A 21,670-nucleotide genomic window follows, 5' to 3' on the forward strand; every position below is an offset into this window, starting at 1 on the left:
TGTCAGCACCAAGGGTCCAGGTGAGTGCAGTGATATATTATTTCTGGAAACTATAGGAGATAATTTTTTCTGGTTTTGCTTAATGAAAATACTTCTTGGTTGTGGCCACATTATCCATTGGGGCAACATCTGGTTTCCTGGTCACACTGACTTTCCAGCTTCTGTCTGTAGGCAACCTCCTTCTGTTAAGAATGCATCGGATTTATGTGGTTGCATTTAGTACCCATCTAGAAAATTCAAGAAAACATCTCCATGGAAAAAAATCCTCAGTCTCTTATTTTTAACAATATTAAATGGTATTTATAGATAGAGGCTTAAGGTTTGTATAATGGAATAGAAATGTTCAAATGATGGCATCAAGGTTTATGTTTTGGAATAGGGATGTTCAAACTACTGCATTGTCTTTACCTGTGCACCCATCCCCTAACCCCTGCCTGACTCACTTCCTTTACTCTTCCCTTTGGTCAGGTGAAGGATAGGTGGGAGAAGCCTAAAGCGGGAAGGGGAGAGTTGGCAGGGGGAACTGACTTTGATGTTTGCACCTTGTTTTTATAACTGAACCAGTTAAACACATGCCATGACTTTAAGACTTTCAAAATTAGATAAAGCTAACTCCTTGAACAATGCTCTGCAGATTTCTTTCCCGTGGTTTCTTGGACCTGATTCTCATAATTCTCATTTTAATCATGAAGATCTCTAAAGAGACTCAGTTCTGCTTTCCTCGATATTGACCTTTGTTCGTTGCTGCTGAAGGCGAGGAGAACACAAAGGCTAACAAAGATGTCAGTTCTCTGTCACTCTGCATTTAGGAGACCTGTGTGTTGTTACAGTTGCTCTTGAGCATTTCTTCTTAGGATACAGAATGAGGAGGGACACTACAGAAAGGTGGCTATGGGGAAAACATCTGGAAGAAATCACATTGCTAGGATCAAAGGGCTCCTTGTGCAGCCCAGAGGGTCCTCGGAGTGCTCCTCAGAGCAAACAAACAATTCTCTGGATGAGTCACTCAAGACTGCTTCTGCCAAAGGCCCACATGTGTTGCAAGAGCTCAAGGAAAAGGGGTGGAGAAAGGAGAGAAAATGAAGCACAAAAAAAGACTTTAAAATCCTGATGAATAAGAAAATCGTAACATGATTATAATCTTTTCATATATGTAGCATTCTCAACATTATACCACTTACAGCCCTAGCCTAGAGTAAAATTATATATACTCAAAATATATTTGAAAATCACAAAACGCAAATGTAGTAAAGGAAGGGTGGTGGAGGAGACTACAAGACTTTGAAGCAACACATCTCTCATACATGAAAATTGGCAACCTAGAGTGAATCCCAAGTCAGTGGTCCACACCCTAGCCAGTGGCATTTTACTGAGGAAAAAAAAAGTTACTTATGAATCAGTACAGCCATGCTTTGTTCTGCATGAGTGTTTTAATAGAGCGAGTGTAATATAAGGATCAGGTGGGCTCAGGGGAATGGAACAAAAGGTTTTGTAAAATTAAAGCAAAATAATTATAGCTCTAGGTGCAAAGCGAGAATACTCTAGCAGTTGATAGCAAGGACCTGCTCAGAGCGGGAGGGGGGCGCACTGGAAGGTTTTCTTTTTTTCTTTTTTTTTTTTACTCACTAACAAAGGCTTTTAATAGGTAACAGTTGTAAAGCATCTTTGAAAGTAATTAATGCACCCACACAAAAATTTATTAAAATGAAAATTTAAGGAATTGTCTAAAATGAATTAATTAACAAAAAAAAGAACATCATGCCTTTCTTATTTTTTAAAGAAGGAGAGAAGGTTAAGCAGAGCAGATTTTTGTGAGATTGCATTTTAAAATGTTCTTGGTTTATTTAGTATCTGAATAGCCCTTAAAAAGAGAGTTGGCGGGATTTATTATCCACTCCCTTTAGAAATACTAAATGGGGCCTGGCATAAAATGGGGATTAATTTGCCACGCATGAGCTTTACAACCCCTCAAAATTATGACATCTGTTTACAAACTGTCCAAAGTTTAATAAGTTTGCAGAGACTGTAGGAAGCAGAGTAGACATTCAGAGGCACAGATATGTTTGTGCTGCTGCTCACACAGCCTTTCTCCCAGCCTCCTAGGCAATAGAACTCTACTTCCTGTGGCCCTGTGGAAGATAAGGGAAAATCTGTGAAGTCCAGCTGCTCAGTTTTACCTTAGACACTTTCTGACCAATGGGGAGAGTATCGACTGCCCGCATCCTGCTTCTCTAAGAACACTGAGCAGTTGCATTTGCTTTCCACCCTACTTCTTTTGCATTTGTTCCCTTCTGAGATACAATTACAAAGGAAAGTAGGGACAGCCCACAGGAGCATTTACTCTTGGCTGGGGGAATGATTCCTAACTGATTTCAAAAGTTTCTACTTTCAGATTGTTGCTGGTGGATATATGTCAAAAACTTTAGGTCTGAACTTCCATAAATCTCTGAGGATAAGGGCCTCCAAACCTTCTATGCTGTAAGACCTTGGCTACGACTGCCTCTCTTACAAAATTGTCTTATTCTATTAATCCAATATTCTAGTGTTTTTCTTGAGGGAAGTATTTCTGAATATCAATTCTGGTAAAATATCACATGTAAGGAAGGGAGGTGTGAAGACAGCCTCCACTAGATACATGATTACACAAGCTTCATAGTGATGACAGCACACTGCAGTTACATATGATCTGCAGATACTTAATTGAATTACCTTTCCCTTCAGTAGGTTTTAAATGTCCCTTCTCATGCCTTTGTTATCATTTGCACTGTCGTCAGATTATGTTTATTTTTTCGAGACATTGAATTTCGTGGTTATGACTAATGGAGCAATGCTCTGAAGGCATCTTTGCTTATGACAAAAAAGGGCAAATTTATAAAGTCCTGGTGGAGGACACTGAACATACATCCCCTCGTGGTTTGTTCATAAGCCTACTAGAACTCAACTTTCTCTGGAATATGGTTTAAAATCAAGTGAAATTAAAAAAAAATGGTATGAGGCTAGAGAGATTGCTCAGCAATTTAGATCTGTCGCTACTCTTCCAAAGGAACACAGTGTGATTCCTGGCACCCATATGGCAGAACTGTCTATAAGACCAGTTTTAGGGGTTTGATCCCTTCTGACTTCTGAATTACCAGACTTTCACATGGTACACAAGCACAAGCAGTCAAAAATAACACATATATAAAATATGTACAAATAAATAAATACATACATACATGCATACATACAATTTTTTTTAAAAAGTAATTTGATGTGTAGTGCTAATAACTATTTTCACAGGATGTCCCCTGATCTAAATCTGCTCTGTGAATTGAAACTAATGTATCTATAGGCCTTTAATTTGGATTGATATATTTTTCAATTGCTGCCAAAAGGAATGAATTATCATCAACTTAGCCACCTACAACCATCTATTATTTCACTGATCTCTAGGAGTTTAACTTGGCTTTTACCAGTTTCTTTGCTCTTGTATTCATAAGGTTGTAATAAAGGCCTGATCTGGTTGAGTTCCCAGCTGGATGTGAGAAAAGACCCTGCTTCTGAACTGATACTGTTCCCTGTAGCTCTGAGGTGAAGCGCCTCCTTTCTTTAATGATGACTTGTCATGGCCATCCTTGGTTCCTTGAATGTTTTCCTTATATATCAGGGCCAGCAATAGTGTCCCAAATACCATGAGGTCTCTCTGACTTTCCCTTCTCCCATTTATAGAATAGAAATTTAGAATCGCTACATTCTAAACCTAAAAGTTATCTGCTTTTAGGTTGACTTGATTGAACCCATTTGAAAAGTCTAGAATATTCTCACTGTTTGAATGTCCATAAATATAACCACACTTGCATAATTCCTCAGCCATATACTGTAAGAGTATTGTGTGTTATAGGTCCTTGGTATTAATTTAAGGGAATTGCCTTTTGGTGCATAATTATTGTCATTATCACAGATAATTCTGTAAGAATGCTCCATTTCTAATAGTGTATTTCTAGACAATTCTGACTGCTGGGGGTAGGATTGTTTCCAGAAGTAAATGAGTATTTTTTTTAGTATTTTAATTAGTATTTTTCCCCTAATATAGTTTATAGCACTTGGTAAAAGTGATTTTTCAACTTGAATAATAAGGTCAAGTAAAAATATAGGCAACATAATAAGACAAGGAAATGGAGCCAACATTCACCTATGTCTGACAGCATTGCTCAAGGATGACTCTGTTTGGGATGCAGGGTTTCTTTGGATATTAATAACAGCATATAAGCAAACCTCTTGAATTCAGGTTTCTCTTACTGTTTTTTTTAAGTAAGAACTAAGCTGGCCCAGTAACTTAGCAACTTGTTGACTTTTAAATAAGGCTGCATGTCCAGAGATTAGAAAAATAACAAAGAAAAATTTCTAGCAAACAGGATTTCCCAAGTAAAAATGGGGATGATTAGCATAGTTAAATTATAAAACTTGAATGCTAACTACAAATTTTAGTCTAATTACAAATAAAATATGAAGATATGTTTATTAATGTTTTAACTGTCAGAATCTGGTCTTAATTTAATAAATCTTACTTACATAATCAATTATCAGCTAAAAGCAAGAATAATTGAAGATAGATATGTATTTATATTTTTCTGAAAATATATTCAGTTGTGCTGTTCATGTATTTATGCTAACTTAATAAATAATTGTTTTCCAATATTACTAATTGCATAATTAATAATAAAATACAAACTTAACTAAGCATTATTGCTTTTCTGACAGGATGAGGAAAGCCATAGTAGCCCCATATGTGGATACATTCATAAAATGCATGCAAGTACACAGAATATATATAAAGTACATTTAGATGTATTTATTTTATCTATTTCACTTCTTAAATAGTGAATACACTCTGTCTTTCTGTATGTCAAATACAGAATACTCCAAGGAACAAATTTTATGACTGTGAACTGACATGAGGACACACAATCTCCTCCTTTATTTCTATAGTAAGGCAGTATTGATGTCAAAACAAACTTACGTAATGAACACAGAGAGTAGTAGGAGACAGCATAAGGTTAACATGTCAGAATTAAGTTTCCCCTTTTCTTCTTTGAATGTTAGAGCTATAACATTAAGAATGTCAGTTCATTACTCCTGCCTCAGTTTCCTCACCTATAAAATAAGGACATTTCTCCTGTTTAAATTTTAGGGTTGCTGTTCCAATAAAATGAGCTAGTTAACAAGGTACCTAAAAATTATAAATTTCTATGAAAAACATTTTAATGTTTTAAACAAATATATATGACTCTTATATTTAAGGAATGGTCTGTGTTGTCAAATATGTGAAATCAAATACTCAAAATGGAAACTGATTTGTTACTCTATTTTTGTGTCACTTGTAGTATCCATGTTGTTTCTTGTATATCTGCTAAGTTACTAGTTACAGGATTAAGTGATTAATAAATAAAACTATTCAGTAAAAAAAAAAACCTAATTAATATTTAGTTGGCCTTAATGTTGTTAGTTTGCTAAAGGTAATCATGACAGTATTGGCTATCAGTGAATTGACTAACAGGAAGGAATTTTAAATGTGTGTATGGTGTGTGTATGGTTGTGTGTGTGTGTGTGTGTGTGTGTGTGTGTGTGTATGTGTGTGTGTGTGTGTGTTTGCTCTACCGGCATTTGTAATTCACTTTCTCTTATCCCTTCCTCGGAGATGAGGTTCATCAGTATTTATTCCTGAAGGAGCCATAGAATCAAACCACTGGGCTTTGTACATTAAAGACCTGTGTAACAGATTCCTTTGAAGGTAACTCTACTTCTAGCCCTTTCTAACTATTGGGTTAGAACCAAGCATCCTTAACAGAGAAGAACAGGCTGACAAGAATCCTTTCCTCCGTTCCTACTATGCTGCCCCTGTCTTTCCCTTTCTTCACTTCCTCCTTCCTTTTTTCCTTTTCCTCATTCTCCCACTCCCTTCTTCCCTCCTTTCCATCATGCTTCTTATTTTCCTACTCACTGATTCTAACATTACTTTCTCAGCACTTCACCTTTAAGTTTCCCTGTGTCCTAAGAGTACAGCGATTCTGCAAACATCATTTCTGAGTCAGAAATCATGGTGGAATGCCTGGGGAATGCGCTAGCTCTGTGTCACTCCTGCTCTTTTTCAACAGCTGCCTTCTACTGATCACAGGATAGACAGCATCTTCTCAGTCAATAAAATAAAAAATTTAATTGATTTATGAATTGTTTATTAAACAGATTAAATGAAGGTGGAATTACATTATTCAGTAGTATAATTAATCTCTTTTGAAGACATAGACATGGCCAAAGCCAAGTTTTATGCAGTCAGAGGGTAAGCTCAGATTACAGGTTCAAATTTTCTTTTACTGTAGAAGGAACTATAATGCTATATCTTTTGTTTTTTACATCTGAAAGCATTTTTGTATTACAGCTATTTTTAGCAAAAATAAGTTTAGAAAGAAAGAAAGGAGTGGTTGTATTATTACAGATGTCTGTTGACAATTGAAAATGTTGCTAAGCAGAGTTTTCTTGGAGAATTCAAATTTTCCAGTTGGACTGACTTACTGTCAAAAAGTCAAGTTGATTATTCTTCTCTGAATTAATTTGATAATTGGCTGAATAAAATGTCAATGTCAGTTAGAAAAGGTAGAGTTTTAAAGCTATATAAGAAAATATTTTCTAAGACTCTTGCCATTTTGTTAATTTTTCTTAAACTCTGGTAAAGACTTCATGTAGTTGTAACTTCCTGTTTCATGATGTATTTCTTTCTTAAACCACTTGCTATATGAGCATAACTTAAACATGCACACACACTCACACACAAGCACACACACACAGAGACAGAGAGAAGAGAAAAAGAGAACATACATTGGATACATGAGCTAGCTCTTCAACAACAACAACAACAAAAATACCAGTGACAAAGATGTTGGAAACATCTTATGAGAGAAGTAACCCCTTCTAAAAGTGATGTTCTAATTCAGTGGTGGAATAGGAATTCCACCTAGGAAAACCAGAGTATGTCAGATCCCTTAGAGCCTTAGAGTTGGACTTGCAGGCAATTAGCTGCCCAGTTTGGGAGCTAGTCCTCTGGAAAAACAAGTGCACTTATCCACTAAGCCTTCTATCTAGTTCCTTAAAGACTGTTTTTCTTCCCATGATACTAGGGACTTGAACCCTGGGTCTCATGCTCCTTAAGCTAAAGTTGTACCACTAAGCAAGATGCCAGCCTGTGTAAGACTTCTTTGGAGTTTTCTGAGCCCATTTCAGGGCTTTGCCTTATTCTCAATACCAGCATGCTTTCTGCATGCACTTACCTGTTGTCTCCACTCCTACCCTCTCATCCTTATTTAAACCTCATTATTTGATGTGTCCCCAGGAGTCCTCACACTGAGAACCTCTTAAACTTAAACTTCTAGGCAGTTGCCTTTGACTTATCTAGTCTCAGATCCCACTTATTGATAGTTCTATATGCCATGATTCTTTTATAATGAAATGTCTTCTCTGCCCGTAATGTTGTTAGGTAGCTCATCCTCATTAAGATGTATATATCAAATAAATGCTCATAGCTACATGCTTACCTTCCTAACTTCCTTCCAGTAAATGATTCTAAAAAGTTTAAGACTCTTCATGTTTTCTTTGGATTGATAATAACTTTGTTTTAAAAATCAATGTTTTATAGAATTACTGAAAACAAAACAACACAAAAATTCTATGTACCACATAATAAATCTTCTATTTCTGTGAAGAGACACCATGACCAAGACAACTCTGTTAAAGGAAAACATTTAATTGGGCTGGCTTACAGTTTCAGAGGTTTAGTTCACTATTGCCATGGTGGAACACATGTCAGCATGCAGGCTGGCATGGTTCCACATATTGATCTGAAGACAGCAGAATAAGACTGGAATGTCACACCGAGCAGACCTTGAACATAGTTCTGCCCTGACAATGACACAATTCCTGCAACAAGGCCACATCTACTCCATCAAGGCCATACCTCACTAATAGTACCACTTCTCAGGGGCCAATCGGTCAATCACAGAAGACCATGGTGGCCGAACCTACTCAAATCACTATGTTAGCCAGGTTGGTAACATTTCTTCAATGGATCTTAGACCTTTCAACCTTATTTGAATTTTATTTACTCTCTGAGACTGTTTGTTGAGTCAGCACTATCAGATCCGTTTCTTAAAGCTATCATAAACAAGTACTATAAATTAGGTGATTATAAGACGGGACTTTATTCTTGCCCTTGTTAATTCTTGAAGTCTGTGATCTGGTGTGAGTTACGTGAAAGAGAATCTATCTGATGCCTCTCAAGTAGCCTCTGGTGATTGACTGGTAATCTTTGGCAATCCTTGGCTTATAGAGCTTCTCATTATCTCTGCCTGCATCTTTAACATCCTTCCTATGGCTATCTATGGTTGTGTTCAAATTTCTCCTTTCTATAGGCATTTGTCATATAGATTTAAAAGGCTACCTGACTCCAGTATCACTTCATCTTAACTAATTAAATTACTTATGACTGGATTTCCAAATAAGGCCAAATTCTGAATACCGAAGATAATGGACTTCATTATATCCATTTTAAAACTCAGTAATTCCACCCATAATAACCATAAGAAATATTTCTGTCATATTTCTACCACAGTGATTCTGTAAAGATAAATTATGAACATATTTACAAATTGCTTATAGTTATCAGTCTTGGATACTTTCTCCTTCCCTCACTTTCTCGACTCTTCTTCATTTGGAGATGCAAATTAATATTTTCTTAACTGCTAGCAGTGTGCTTTCTTCTGAAAATACTCAATCTTCTTATCTAACATGAAGAGAGGGTCCATAGTGCTGGTATTGCTGTATGTTAAGAAAGGATGGACTGGTTCCAAGGAAAGAGCTCCTGGCAAGGAAAGGTCCAGGTTGGGATGCCATGCACTTTGTGTCTTTTGCTTTACTCACCTAAGGGGATCTGCTTCCTTTTGAGTTCTTAGAATATGTTGAAATTGGGCTATAGTTAATATTATAACATTGGAAAGTTGCCATACTATGTGAAGTTACAACAAAAACTAAAAAATATCTAAAATAAAATGTTAGAAATTGATTGCCTTACTGAGTTCTTGGCTTAGAAGTTACCCATTAATATTGGAATAACCCTCCTCAGAATTGTTAGGTATGAAATCAGAGTGGATGGTGAATCAAATTTTTGTCTGCAGTATCTATCATACTTGGTTATTCAATAAGTAAAATAAATTAAGATCAAAGACTGTGAGTGGGTGAGGAAAAGCGGACATTTAGTCTTAACAGGTTGTTCTCTTGAGCAGGATGCAGGGCCTGTAGCCCCAGGTGCTAGTCTACCAGGGTGGCCTGTGTGCATCTCAGGGAACCATGCTGAGGAACCTCCCACTGCACTGCTGATTTTGGCAGCCACAGCAGAATCAGTTCTTTGATCCTTGGAGTGGCTCCTGCCACAGTAAGTGGCTCTGTTATGTTTTGTCCCTCCTTTTGGTCATTACTCCCACCTGGCAGTATAAGACAAAAACCAAGAGTAGGGGAGAGTAGCAAGGGGCACTCAGGAACTTGGTCTGCCAAGCATGAAAAACTACTTAAACTGTTCTGATTCTAAGAGCACATGCATAATCTTACTGCCAACTCATTAATGAATACAGTTTATTTTGTATATCATGCAACAGTCTGCTAAAAAGCACATCTCCTCATTCTGCTTTCTCTTTACTGAGGTCTTAGATCCACCATAAAATGCAACGAGCTACACAAATGAAAGGTATTACGACTCCTTTTCCTTTCAGACTTCTTTCATAAGTATTTAGATATGCTTGCAAACATCTGCTTCATCTTATGTTTTTATACTTTAAAAATGGATTCTCCAACATATTTGAAAATCAACTTGGATGCCATCTTTGCATATAAATATTTAATTTCATTATATATTTTATTGACAAATAATAATTATATAAATTTATCAACTACATTATGCTATTCTGATCTATGTATACATTGAGAATATATAAGCTATTATGTATTTAATATTTAACATATTCATCAATTTTCCTGCAGAACACTTTGTTTACAATTTCAATAGATTTTGTAGTAGTCTCAGTTTACTTCAAATACAATTTGATAAAGAACATAAAAGTGATTATAACTATTTTATACTGAAGTATTGAATATGTAAGTTAAAGTTTCACAAGGCAATACTATTATCATACTTAGTAGTTCTTCATTCTGACACTCTGGAATTTAGGACATTAGCATATTTCTTTTAAGATGGTCAAAACACATAATACATATTATTCTTGTAATATTCTATAGAAATCACAGATGAAAGACAGAAAATGAGATGTAAGAGAATACTAAATGGCTTATGACAAGTACTGTAGAAAATTCACAGTGAACACAGGACTTCATTGGTCTGGCTTGGCCTTTTCAATATGTGATTTATTTATAATTAGTTTCCTAGCAAGAAATGTGTTCTACTTTATATTATCCGATTCTCACATGTATACATTTGTATACATTTTAGCCCTCAACTATCAATTACTAATATATGTAAATTTAATTAATTAGTTTATTAATTCAAAGATTCTTGTTAGGCATGGATTTAATTGTGGGGCCAGGTGGCTTTCTCTCTTTTTATTAGCTAGTCAACATTTAGTTAACTGTTTTTTAGGGAGCAGATGTTTATATACATGAGTAAAAAATATGAGTTTAAAAGTTATAAAGTGTATGGAATTAGTTTAGGAAAAAATATGGAAATGTTTAAATGTCTACAATCCTTGGGAGTGTTGTTTCCAGCTAGATGCTGATATTTTTTTACGAAAAATCTAGAGATTCAGATAGTTGATTGGAATTGAGATTCAGGAAGGCTGAACTTCACAGACTTGTTCTTACCAATTCAGATATTGTAGAGAAAGAATATATGACAAGCTTGTACTGTGTACAAAAGACAATTTACAATAGAAAAATAGGCATTTTCTAGAAAATTCTAAAATTCTTGGGACTCTGATTAGGCAGAAAGTAGAATATAGGTTGATATTTAGGCATCCTCTGCTTTCCTGATACATACCTAATCTCATCCAGAAACTGTAAAATTCAGAACATAAGTGAAGAGTCTGGGCAGTCTTTACTTAAAAGAAACTTAAAATCAAAAACAACAACAACAAAATCCCACAAAAACTACTTGACTTATACAAGTGAATAAATGACAGGAGCTTTTTGAAGCTCTTTAGTGACCACTCTCCACCAATATAGGAATATACACATTTGGCCTGAAGTTAGTTTTATAATCATAACTGAGCATGTTCCATGAATATTTGTTCCATGATTTAGGTCAAGTATTCATGATGGTTCTACTAGGCCTACTCGTGTCTAAACAGAAGGGATGTGGAGAAAGCATCAGCTTGCCCAAGGAAGGGGAAATACTAACAGTGGCATGGAGGAGATATTTGATTATACTGAGTGGTGGCTTCTTCAGATAGTCTCAACTAAGCTACTCAATCTTCTATAAATAAAATTTAGCCAGGGTATGGTGGTGCCTGCTCTTAAACCCAGCATCCAGGAAGCAGCAACAGGTGAATCTCTGAGTTCGAGAGATCAGCCTAGTCTACAGAGTGATTTCCAGAGAGCAAGAACAACATAGTAACCCTGCCTTGAAAACACCTTAAACAAACAAAAGAGCAAACAAGCAGATAAATAAACCAATAAGTAAATGTTAATATATTAGTTCCTTGTAAAAATAAGAACTACTATAAACATGTATTTCTGTGTCTATATTTTCTCTGGCAGGTGTTTCCTAAAAACAGCCATTTCAGCCATATTAGAAACATCTTCAAAGGAAAACTGCCAGGCTACCAGATTCAATTTGTTTTTCTAACTTATTTATACTTATTGTTTAAGCAAGCTTTAATAAGGTCATGCATCATTTGATCCAATAGTAAATCTAGCTTAAATGTGTTTGTCTATGAATAGTTAAAACATTATATAATATGTACTTCTCAATGATTTCGGTGCTATACATCTTAAGTATAATTATTATATTCCTTAATAACAAACTGCTTTAGTAGTAAGACCACTGAGTATCAGAGAAGTTAAATAATTTAACCTTGAGTATACAGCTAACTAATAAGGAATCTAGAATTCAAGCTTAGGTCTTTCTGAACCTGTCTCCCTGTCTCCCTGTCTCGTTTTAAACCTCTGTCTCTTCTGTGCCTCATGATTCTCTCTGCATTGCCTCCTAAAAGTGTATGTAGTTTGAATAAGGGGAAAGTGGAATTGTGTTGCTTATTTGTGTTTGTTTGCTCACCTGTTTGCTTGCTTGCTTTAACCACTTGAAACCATGTCCAACACAATGTACCTTCCATTTTTTTCTATTAATACAGCCTGCTAGCTGAGGATACCACAGTATTACATCCCAGATTTATTTATAGGGGCACATATATATTCACTCTTAAGTTAAAAACTATTTAAATTTCATAGATTAAAAATATTATCATAAATGATATATGTTACTATGTAACTATAACATAATAAGACCTTGGTAGAAATTTGTTGCAGAGGTCTTAATATTTAGGATTTTAGTGCATATCCACTTTACTACTTGTGAAGTTTCATTATCTGTTAAATGAAAATTATAATAGGATATACCTCAATTTTTCTATGATTAAATGAGATACTTTTCTAAATAATATGCTTATATAAAATTCTTATGCTTATAAAATATTCTTATGCTTATATAAAATTCTTCATCAGTCGCCCACATACAGGAGTTGCCCTCAATAGTCTTCATTATTATTATAAATGAGTCCTATTATTATTATATGAGTACTATTATTATTATTATAAATGAGTAGTATTATTATAAATGAGGAGTACTATATGATATATAGTATAAGCTTGATAAATATGTAGCAAATGGATAAATGAACTGTATAAATTCTTTAAATGGGTATGTATGACTAACTTATAAATTGGGTATTTGGGATGCTTCTTTACATTCTGAATATCATATAAAACAAATGTTTCATAGCACTGAGACGGTCTTCCAGTTTCCATGAGGATTTAAAGCTCTGGCTGCTACATTAGGATAGACTATTGACCCCCTTCCCCCACTCCCACCCCTGTACCATTTCCAACCCTTTGTAAAGCATGGCATATGATCGCTGCCTAGAAGGTATCTGTGACCACTAAATAAACACATAGTTTCCCCTTCTTATAATAGCCATGCAAATACGATTTCTCTTCTGACACAATACAAACAGAAGTGATTGAGTATGCATGTATGCATTTGGTGAACAAAAGACAAATGAGCAGGAAAACAGGAAAAGGCAATATGTACTCCTACATCCTCTCCTTGCCTGAGGTCCCAGGAATACATTGAGAGTGAAGACAGTGGGCATTCCTATCAGTGCCTGTGTTGGGGACACCACATACCACCCTGATGATGGCAGTCATCATGGTTTGAGAAGGACTTTGTTTCTTAATAGATTTGTTTTTAAATCCTGAGCTGTTTACTATCTAAGGCACTTATCTAAAATTACTATGCACTAAATCCCTCAGTTCCTAGAACTGCTAATCTGATTCTAGTAATAGTTTTAGAAAAGGTTCAAAGGTTTGCCTGTCTGTAGAATGTTCTTCCTACCACTGACACTCCAATTCTACCATTAGATATATATAGTTCGTGTGTCATGTCTAAGAGGCCCATTTCATGCTTTCATGTATGTTTGTGCTATATTTATAGTTTTCTGTGTTGAGGTGAGTGTTTTCTTTTAGGCTGTAGTGATTAAATTATAAACTTCTTGAAGACAGAGCCTGTACCTTATTCTCTCAGTGCTGGTATTATCCAGTTTCTGATACAGAAGAGATTGTCGATAAATATGTATCTAATAAATTAATGAATTTGCCTTTATACACATCAGATAAGAGACATTACTATAATCTCCTCTGTATTTTTGTTTTTCTCCAGTGTTTGTGAGCCTTTTGAAATTGACTATGGACATATTAGTGTGCTTCTGACTTCTCTAATTCCTTTGAAGGATATTTTCTAATTGTTGAAAAAGACATTTCTTTGTTACCAACTGGCCATTTTCTTTTTTGTTGTTGTTGTTGTGTTTTGTTTGACTTTGTTTATCCTGTACATATCTTTTACAGCAGGGCTCAAGTGTGCTGTACATGAGCAATTGCCTGATGGAACCAAATGGAAAAGTGTTCTTAATTCTCACTTTTGTTTACATGCTACCTGCTTTGTTGCTTTGTTCAAGCACTGTTATTGATGTGCTTTTAAAAGATGCATGGATTGTGTCAGCAAGCTGGGAAAGTTAGATTTTTGTTTTGTTTTTCAACCAAACTTTTTAGGCCTTTATATAATATGTGATGCATAGCTAAGAAGTCAATAAATGTGCCCTACCTGAACAAATGCTCCATTGTTGCTTTACTGTTTTGAGGTCTGAGCCTTAGAATCTTGTTAAAGGCTAACTGAAATGTCCAGTATCACGTAGCCTAGCAAGAGAAAATCTGACACTCGCCGCTTGTACTTCTGTGTTCCCGACTGTTACACAAGATCACTGAGAAGTGCTGTATATGTCCAATTTCTCAACTTCACCTGCAGTAAACTTGTGCAATCTCGGGGCTAGAGACCTCCTTTGTAAATGTTGTCTGCCTAGTAATGGTGTTGGCACCCTGGAGTCCCTAGCAGTTAAAAATGGAAGAACATATGGCTTCCATCTGAATACAAATTGTTGGACATAGCGTGGTAATTCAGCTGCAATGTCCCCTATACTATAATCTGAAAGAGTCTGAGTAGATGTGTTTACAAATGGCATCTGAATTCTCCCACCCCTCTACACCCCATTCCACTGTGTTTTTATCACCCTGAATTACAGCCATCCTGTGTGGCAGTCTCACTGTGTTATTTGTGAAAATGGCCAGCATGAGGAATTATTAATTAAAGCTAACAAATCACTCTGACGAGCTGTGCCCTGGCATGGCTGAAGGTTGATTGGCGAAAGTGTTCTCCTTTAGAGAAAAGACTTTTTGTGCTCATGACGCAGTCAGGAACGGATTATTGAATATACAAGTTAGAAGAAAAATCACAGGACAAGCACATTGAGTATTTACTGGCAAATAATTGCACTCTTAAGCTGTGGCTCTCTTCCTAAATTCTTCACATTCCCGAGGGTTAGAAAGAAACACAGAAAAATGCATCGGTACAGAGTTCATTTCAAAAAACACACATAGACTGATGTTTGAGGCTTGTGCAGGTAAGTGTGATTGTGTATGCATGGGAAGTGAAAGACCAAGCCGAAGATGGGGAGCGTGGCTGTGAGTCTGGTGAGTTGTTTATGGGAATACAGCTCAGCATATTTCTAAGTTGAGAATTTAGTTTCTGTGCTGCATTTATTGTGAAAGTGAGAGTCGTGAAATGGAAAGGGTGTTTTCTCAAGTTGTTCGTCTTTATCAGCAAAAAAAAAGTTAATGTTTTGTCCAAAAAAAATAGTTTTGATTTTGCTCAGATATTTGTGACTATGTACAAAACAATGACTGGATTTAGAGATCTGTTGTTATTTTCAACATTGTTAATTATGATGCGTCTTAACAGTGTCCCAAACACATGTGGGTAAAACTCTTGCATTTATTTTTAAAAGTAAACACTGTTTTACATTAGGACCTTGTCGAAGTTTTTACAGGAACACGAAAGATTTGAAGTAGTTGTTAGGCTTCGAGTTCTTATAGTAACCAAAGTGTTCTTATTGTCAATTTGTGTGTGTGTGTGTGTGTGTGTGTGTGTGTGTGTGTGTGTGTGTGTGTGTGTGTGTGTTTCATCTGGAATGTTGCTCAGACTCCTAAGTTTTGAGGTCATTGTAAGATATAAGAAACAACTTTAATGTCTTTTTCAAAACCAAATGTAATGCATAGAAATATAAAAGGAAATGAAGGCTCATGTGCAAAATGTAGACATTAAACAGAGATACTTTTTTTATAAGTGCAGTTAGATTATATGAACAGCATCCAGAAATATGTGTTTTCTGGGGATGAATTACATGTTCTTTGAAAACTTAGAAAAGGTGCTGTCATCAACAACAAGCTGTTTTTGAAATGAGAATAATTGGCTGGCGAAATAGCATTTTAGGCTTATAATAACTACAGGTAGCATAGATTTAAAACAAAGGCATAAATATAATTTAGACTAAATTAACTAATTAATAATTGCAAAGTGCTATTACTATCATTGACATGATAGTAATAGGAATACAAATAATAAAAATGGAAAATCCAGCAGTTACACAGAAATTAAACCACAGTAATCTACATTAGCTTCTAGAAACTCACCATTTGAAAATATAAATAAATAAAACAGAATTTTTTTTTTGCCTTCTAATCTATTCCTTGAACCAGAAAATGTGTTACTAGTTAGGCGACTTTCCTTACTGTATTCTATGTTACTTAAAAGATTAGTTTGTTTTAGTATGTAGAATAGAACTGCAAAGAAAGTTTAGAAAATTTATTTTTTTTAAAGACTGAATTCCCACTGGACCAGATTTTCTCAGATTTCATGAGGCAGCCTCTTTAAAGTTTTCTGTGAGCATTAGAGGCCAAATTTGGTCCATTATTTTGAAATAGCAAAGAGGGCACTTAAAGCATATGTTCAGAGAACAAACCATCTGCCTTCTTTATTATGAGTATCACAGCATCATGAGGGATTGGAAAGGCTTGAGAAATTGAGCCAGAGTCCTGCAGAAGATCTTAATACTTAGTATACTGGTTTATAGACGTGCTTAGCATGCCCACACTTTTGGAGTTTGTTTTGTTTTTTAAGAAAATACTATTATTACATTCTGATACATGGGCAGTCATGCCATAGTATTGTGGAATGACATGAACCCATGACAAGGTATTGGTGATCCACTTTTGGTTGAGTTTTAGGCTTGTTGTTGGCAGTGAAACTCACAGTGACTTAGAGAAATATAAGGAACCAAAGTGAAGTCCAGTTGCTAGCCTCTGGAGTTGCAGAAGGCATGCAGACCAGACGCAAGCACGGCTGTAGTCCACCTGTGATGTAGGCGGAGTGTGCACCAGCTTTGTTGTCGTGGGGAATTAGCTAGCAGCATCAGGATACATAACTAAGTATAAGTTGACATAATTCCTAGATGGTACTTCTATATTTTCTTAGCATCTGGAAGGATTTGACATTTTAAAAATAATAAATGAACAAAAAATTCTATTTAGCTCCAAATATTGTAGTACTACCCTGAGTATTCTATAGGGGTCATAAAAGGCAGGCCAAGATGAATATCACTATATATAGGATATCTAATCTGCAAACAGAACACTTTCACCATACCTAAATTGTATTAAATCTGACCAGCCTGGAAAGCTTATTGTCAAGGAAAAACCAAGGTTACCTTGTAAGTTCTCAGTGGTTTTCAGAGTCATGCATTGGATGGGTTGATCAGGCCAAAGACCTTCTTTAGTCAAAAAACTAAACATAAATACTTTTACAAAACTACGGTTGATATTCATAACAACAAAATCATTGACTTGGTGAGGAAAAGGACTGTCCAGTTCCTATAGATCATTTACTGGTAGGATTTTATTTTATATTTACATAAAGTGCAGACCTACAGATGAATATGCCTGGTGAATTTCTTATCTAGTAGTCTACAGCCTTTGAGAAATCTGTTATTTTTAGGAAGTTAAGTTTAATTTAATGCTTGGATATTCATGATTATACTCAAATGTATATACACATTTTAATTTTGCTATTTTTGATGTTTTGCTTCAATTAAGGAATTTATAAACAGACATGAATTGTGAGTATGTAATAATGATGAAATAAGGGAAAATGATGAACTAAGATAGGTGTGACTATGACGGTGTTATCAGGCATGAGGTCGATATGGAGACTGCTCGCTGTACAATTTCAACTTTTTTGCAACTATGTAAAAATGTGACAAGTAATACAGTCTGCAAAATAAAAGACCTTGTCTCATCCGTCTCTACATTTTCTTTAGATGATTTAGAGAAGAAACTTTCACTGAGAATTATGGGTTACAGTGTCCAAAAAAATCAGCTTGGAAGTAATTACAGTGCATCCTAAACATGCAGATATGTTAGTAATTACTTCTTTCTGGAAAAAGAAGAAATGGGGAAGTGGGAGAAGGGGCTAGATGGAGGAGGATGGGAGAAGAATATTGTCAAGTTGATAAAACCAGGTTCTTATGGAAAATAAGGAGTTAACGGGAAAGACATCTTCAAGCTATTTAATATACATAAATGTTATATACTGTTAAGACAAGTCAAACATTTAGACTACTTTGTCATAGCCACTAAAACACATTTTATCCAATAACGTGCTTGAATCAATATCACTGTCCCAAGTTGTGTCTAAAGCACCCCTCTGTGGCTACCCTCTTTTTCCACTGTTACTTTAAGTAGATTGTCAGTCATTACAGGTGTAAAAGACGCCCTTCCTGGCTTAAAATTTAGCATTTTTCACCTTTGCCTTCTATCTTCCTTCAAAAGTTTTAACAAACTGTCTAGTCTTCTCACAGACAATTTTGATGGATAAGTTGCATTTTCTAGGTTAGTTTTCTCTTCTCTTTCAAAGGATGACAAAAGAAGCTGAGCAGGGACCACCTGTAGAAAGGATACTAAGGCATGTCTTAGAAATTTAGAATTGCTGCATCAAAAGCTGTGAAGACAGCACTTGGGGATCTACAGTTTAGACGGCTATCTAGGTTAGTGATGCAAATTAGAATTTGAAAACAAGTGTTTTAAAACTGTGACCTTAAACTTTATAGTATGTAAACCACAGCTGGTGAGGGTTCATTATAATAACATGAACAAAATACTAATACATATTCAATACTGTGTGATGTGTCTCCTAATACTGGAGAAAATATAGTTCAAAATAGCATTGACATGTTTCAAGGCTTCAAACCACGTATCACTAACTGATTAAAATAAAAAAATATTTCTTGTTATTGATGGAACTTTAATACACCAAGTCATATGCTGTGTCTAACTACTAAAAAAAAAAAGGCCTGTCTTTGTGTGAAACAGTTTACAAGTTGGATAAGAATATGTTATTAAGATACTATTTTATGCAAATTCAGATGTGTATGAATTTATGTGCAGACTTATCTTGAGATCAGGTAACACAAGATTCTACATTGTATGATATCTGTATAGGTAATAATTTCATATACTAGTATTTTGATACCATTTAGAAGGTGGTAAGAAACCTCTGCAGAGCCCTTTTTCCTTAATGGGAGACTGTCTACTAACACTGGGACTGGAGGAAGTGTCACAGTGGCCTCCTAAATACATTCCTCCCACCATTAACCAGCAATTTGTTTTAAGAATCCTTCCAGAGAGAGAGACAGAAAATCAGAGAGACAGAGACAGAATTACAACCTCCACACCTCTTTCCCTTGCTCTCTGGTGTCTAGGCTGGTATGCAAGAGATCTTGAAGCCTCAACAGACTCGCTAGCTCATGGCCAGGACTGCATAAGAAGGAGCTCTGACTGTGCTTACCCAGAATTTTTTGTTCCACAAGTTCCAAATATGAATACAACAGTCTCCTGAGCAAACATCGTGTACCAATCATCATAACCTTCATCTAGAGTGCATATTAGAGTCATCTCCTTGAGGCAACTCTTGACACATCTCTATTTGAATAATCTTGGCCAAGTTATTGGGCATCTCTTTTCTCACTGTACCTCTAGATTAAATTGGATTATTAATAATACTTACTTTGGGCATGATCTTAAGAAATGAATATAGGAGATAGTGAAGAGTCTCAGCAAATAGTGGCTCTTGCCACCAGGCCTGACAACTTGAGTTCCATCTCCAGAACCTACATTGTAGAGGTAGAGAACCAGTCCAGCAAGGTGTTCTTTGGCCTCTACATACCTGTCAATATACACACAAAATTATTAAATGATTTTTAAAAATTAAAGGCACTTTAACAAGTAAAGGCACTTGCCTCACTTCTAAAGCTCTCAATCAGATTCTCAGAACCCACACGGTGAAAAGAGAAAATACACAGAATGGAACTCACAGCTTCTGGATGTTGCCCTCTGACCTCCAACCTGTGATGTGGCAGACACAGCCACACACATATATACCTCACACATAAAAAATGAATAAATACATATTAACTTATTGAATAGTATAATGCATAGAAAATGCTAATAACATGTTACATACATGGCACTTAGAGAAAATTAGTCAAGAAATAATATCATTACTATATCATCTGTGATTTCTATAGTAGCAAAATGCTACAGGGGATGTATAACACATGAAGGAATTTATCAAGCAGTCAGCTCAGAAACAGAGGGAGATTTTCCTATTTCATTTGGTGTTTCATGTTTTCCTGGAAGTTTTGAGGTAACCTTCCTTATAATTTCCAGGACATCATAAGAAATATTGTGTGAATTTTACCTACCTTCCCCCATCTCCTGCTGACCTGTTTCCTTCTTTTGATGTATATTTACTGAGAATTTCTTGCTACCATGACCTTTCTTGGAAACTAGAGATAATAATAGCAAGTAAAATGTTGACCTCATAAGGGTTTCTATTATATTTGAGTAGGAGGGGATAAAAATGATCCAACAAAATAGAAAGGAATATATGTATAGAACTAAGGTGCTTTTGGGGTCATAACCTATTTTTCCTGTTACTTCTATTGTGTCATAGTGTAGGATGTAATTTTTTTCCCTCCTCTAGTGCATATACAAAATAGTCCTGTGGATTCAGGAGATTCCACAGCAAATCTACATGTCTTTTAAGGGAGTGAACATTGCTTTGGGCTCTTTATCCTGAGAACTTGTGTTTAGGTTCTTTCACTGAACTGAGTGGTAGGTGCTCAGGGCACATAGCATTCAAGATAAACAAGGATGAGTCACTATTTCACAGGCCTGCACTACCTTAGAGAAGACTGATGATTAACAGTGTGACTTTGGTACTGTTATTAGGAAGGAGTAAAACAGAGGATCCTAGAAGAGATTGGAGAAAAGAGCAAATTTTAACTGATACTAACAACCTAATAATAATACAAAATGATGGACGTTAGGATGTAAATTTCTAAGCTTTCTTTTGTTCAGTAAGTGGCATGTGCCTGTAATGAAAGTTTTTTAAACAGAAGGAAAATATAGTAAAGAAACAAAAAAAAAGGGGGAAATCACCTGTTAATTCACCCCCTACAACCACTTACAGACGCCATTTTTAACATTCATCAGTCACTTTTTTAAACTATTTTTATGTGTAAGCATGTTTTTCCTGCATGTGTGTATGTGTACTGAGTGCATTTATGATACAGAAGGTCCCTGGAACTGAAGTTTAATAAGGTGGTTGTGAGCTGCCATGTGGGTACTAGGAAATGATCACCAGTATCGAGTCCCTTGCAAAAACAGTAAGAGCTCTTAATCCAAGCCATGGCTCAGGCTCACTCTGGGCACTTTTTAAAGCATGTATTATGTTCTAAGGTTTAGCTAGCTACTCACACCTTCTCAGAAGGGAGCGTTTTAATTGGCAGGTAGTATGAATAGCAGTGTCTCAGACTTTGACTCGTTAGCTATCTTCAAGTTTGAGCTTACAGACCAAATGAGTTCCAAGCCCAGTAGTATAACTATATCAGCCCAAAGATAGCATTAATAAAATGTATAT

General features: G+C 35.7%; 2 protein-coding genes across 27 annotated transcripts in view; one reads left to right on the forward strand and one right to left on the reverse strand.

Annotated features, from left to right (window-relative positions):
- Zbtb20 (zinc finger and BTB domain containing 20) overlaps positions 1-21,670 on the forward strand; it is a 716,739-nt gene that overhangs the window by 310,831 nt on the left and 384,238 nt on the right. The window lies entirely within an intron of this gene.
- Positions 1-21,670, reverse strand: part of LOC143444054 (uncharacterized) — a 56,384-nt gene that overhangs the window by 5,846 nt on the left and 28,868 nt on the right. For both annotated transcript variants that reach the window (XM_076942957.1, XM_076942956.1), the window contains exon 3: positions 19,754-19,912. In XM_076942957.1, the coding sequence (XP_076799072.1) occupies positions 19,754-19,912 (159 nt within the window). The remainder of the gene's footprint in view (positions 1-19,753; positions 19,913-21,670) is intronic.

The sequence above is a fragment of the Arvicanthis niloticus genome, chromosome 12, assembly GCF_011762505.2.
Source record: "Arvicanthis niloticus isolate mArvNil1 chromosome 12, mArvNil1.pat.X, whole genome shotgun sequence".
Lineage (NCBI taxonomy): Eukaryota > Metazoa > Chordata > Mammalia > Rodentia > Muridae > Arvicanthis > Arvicanthis niloticus.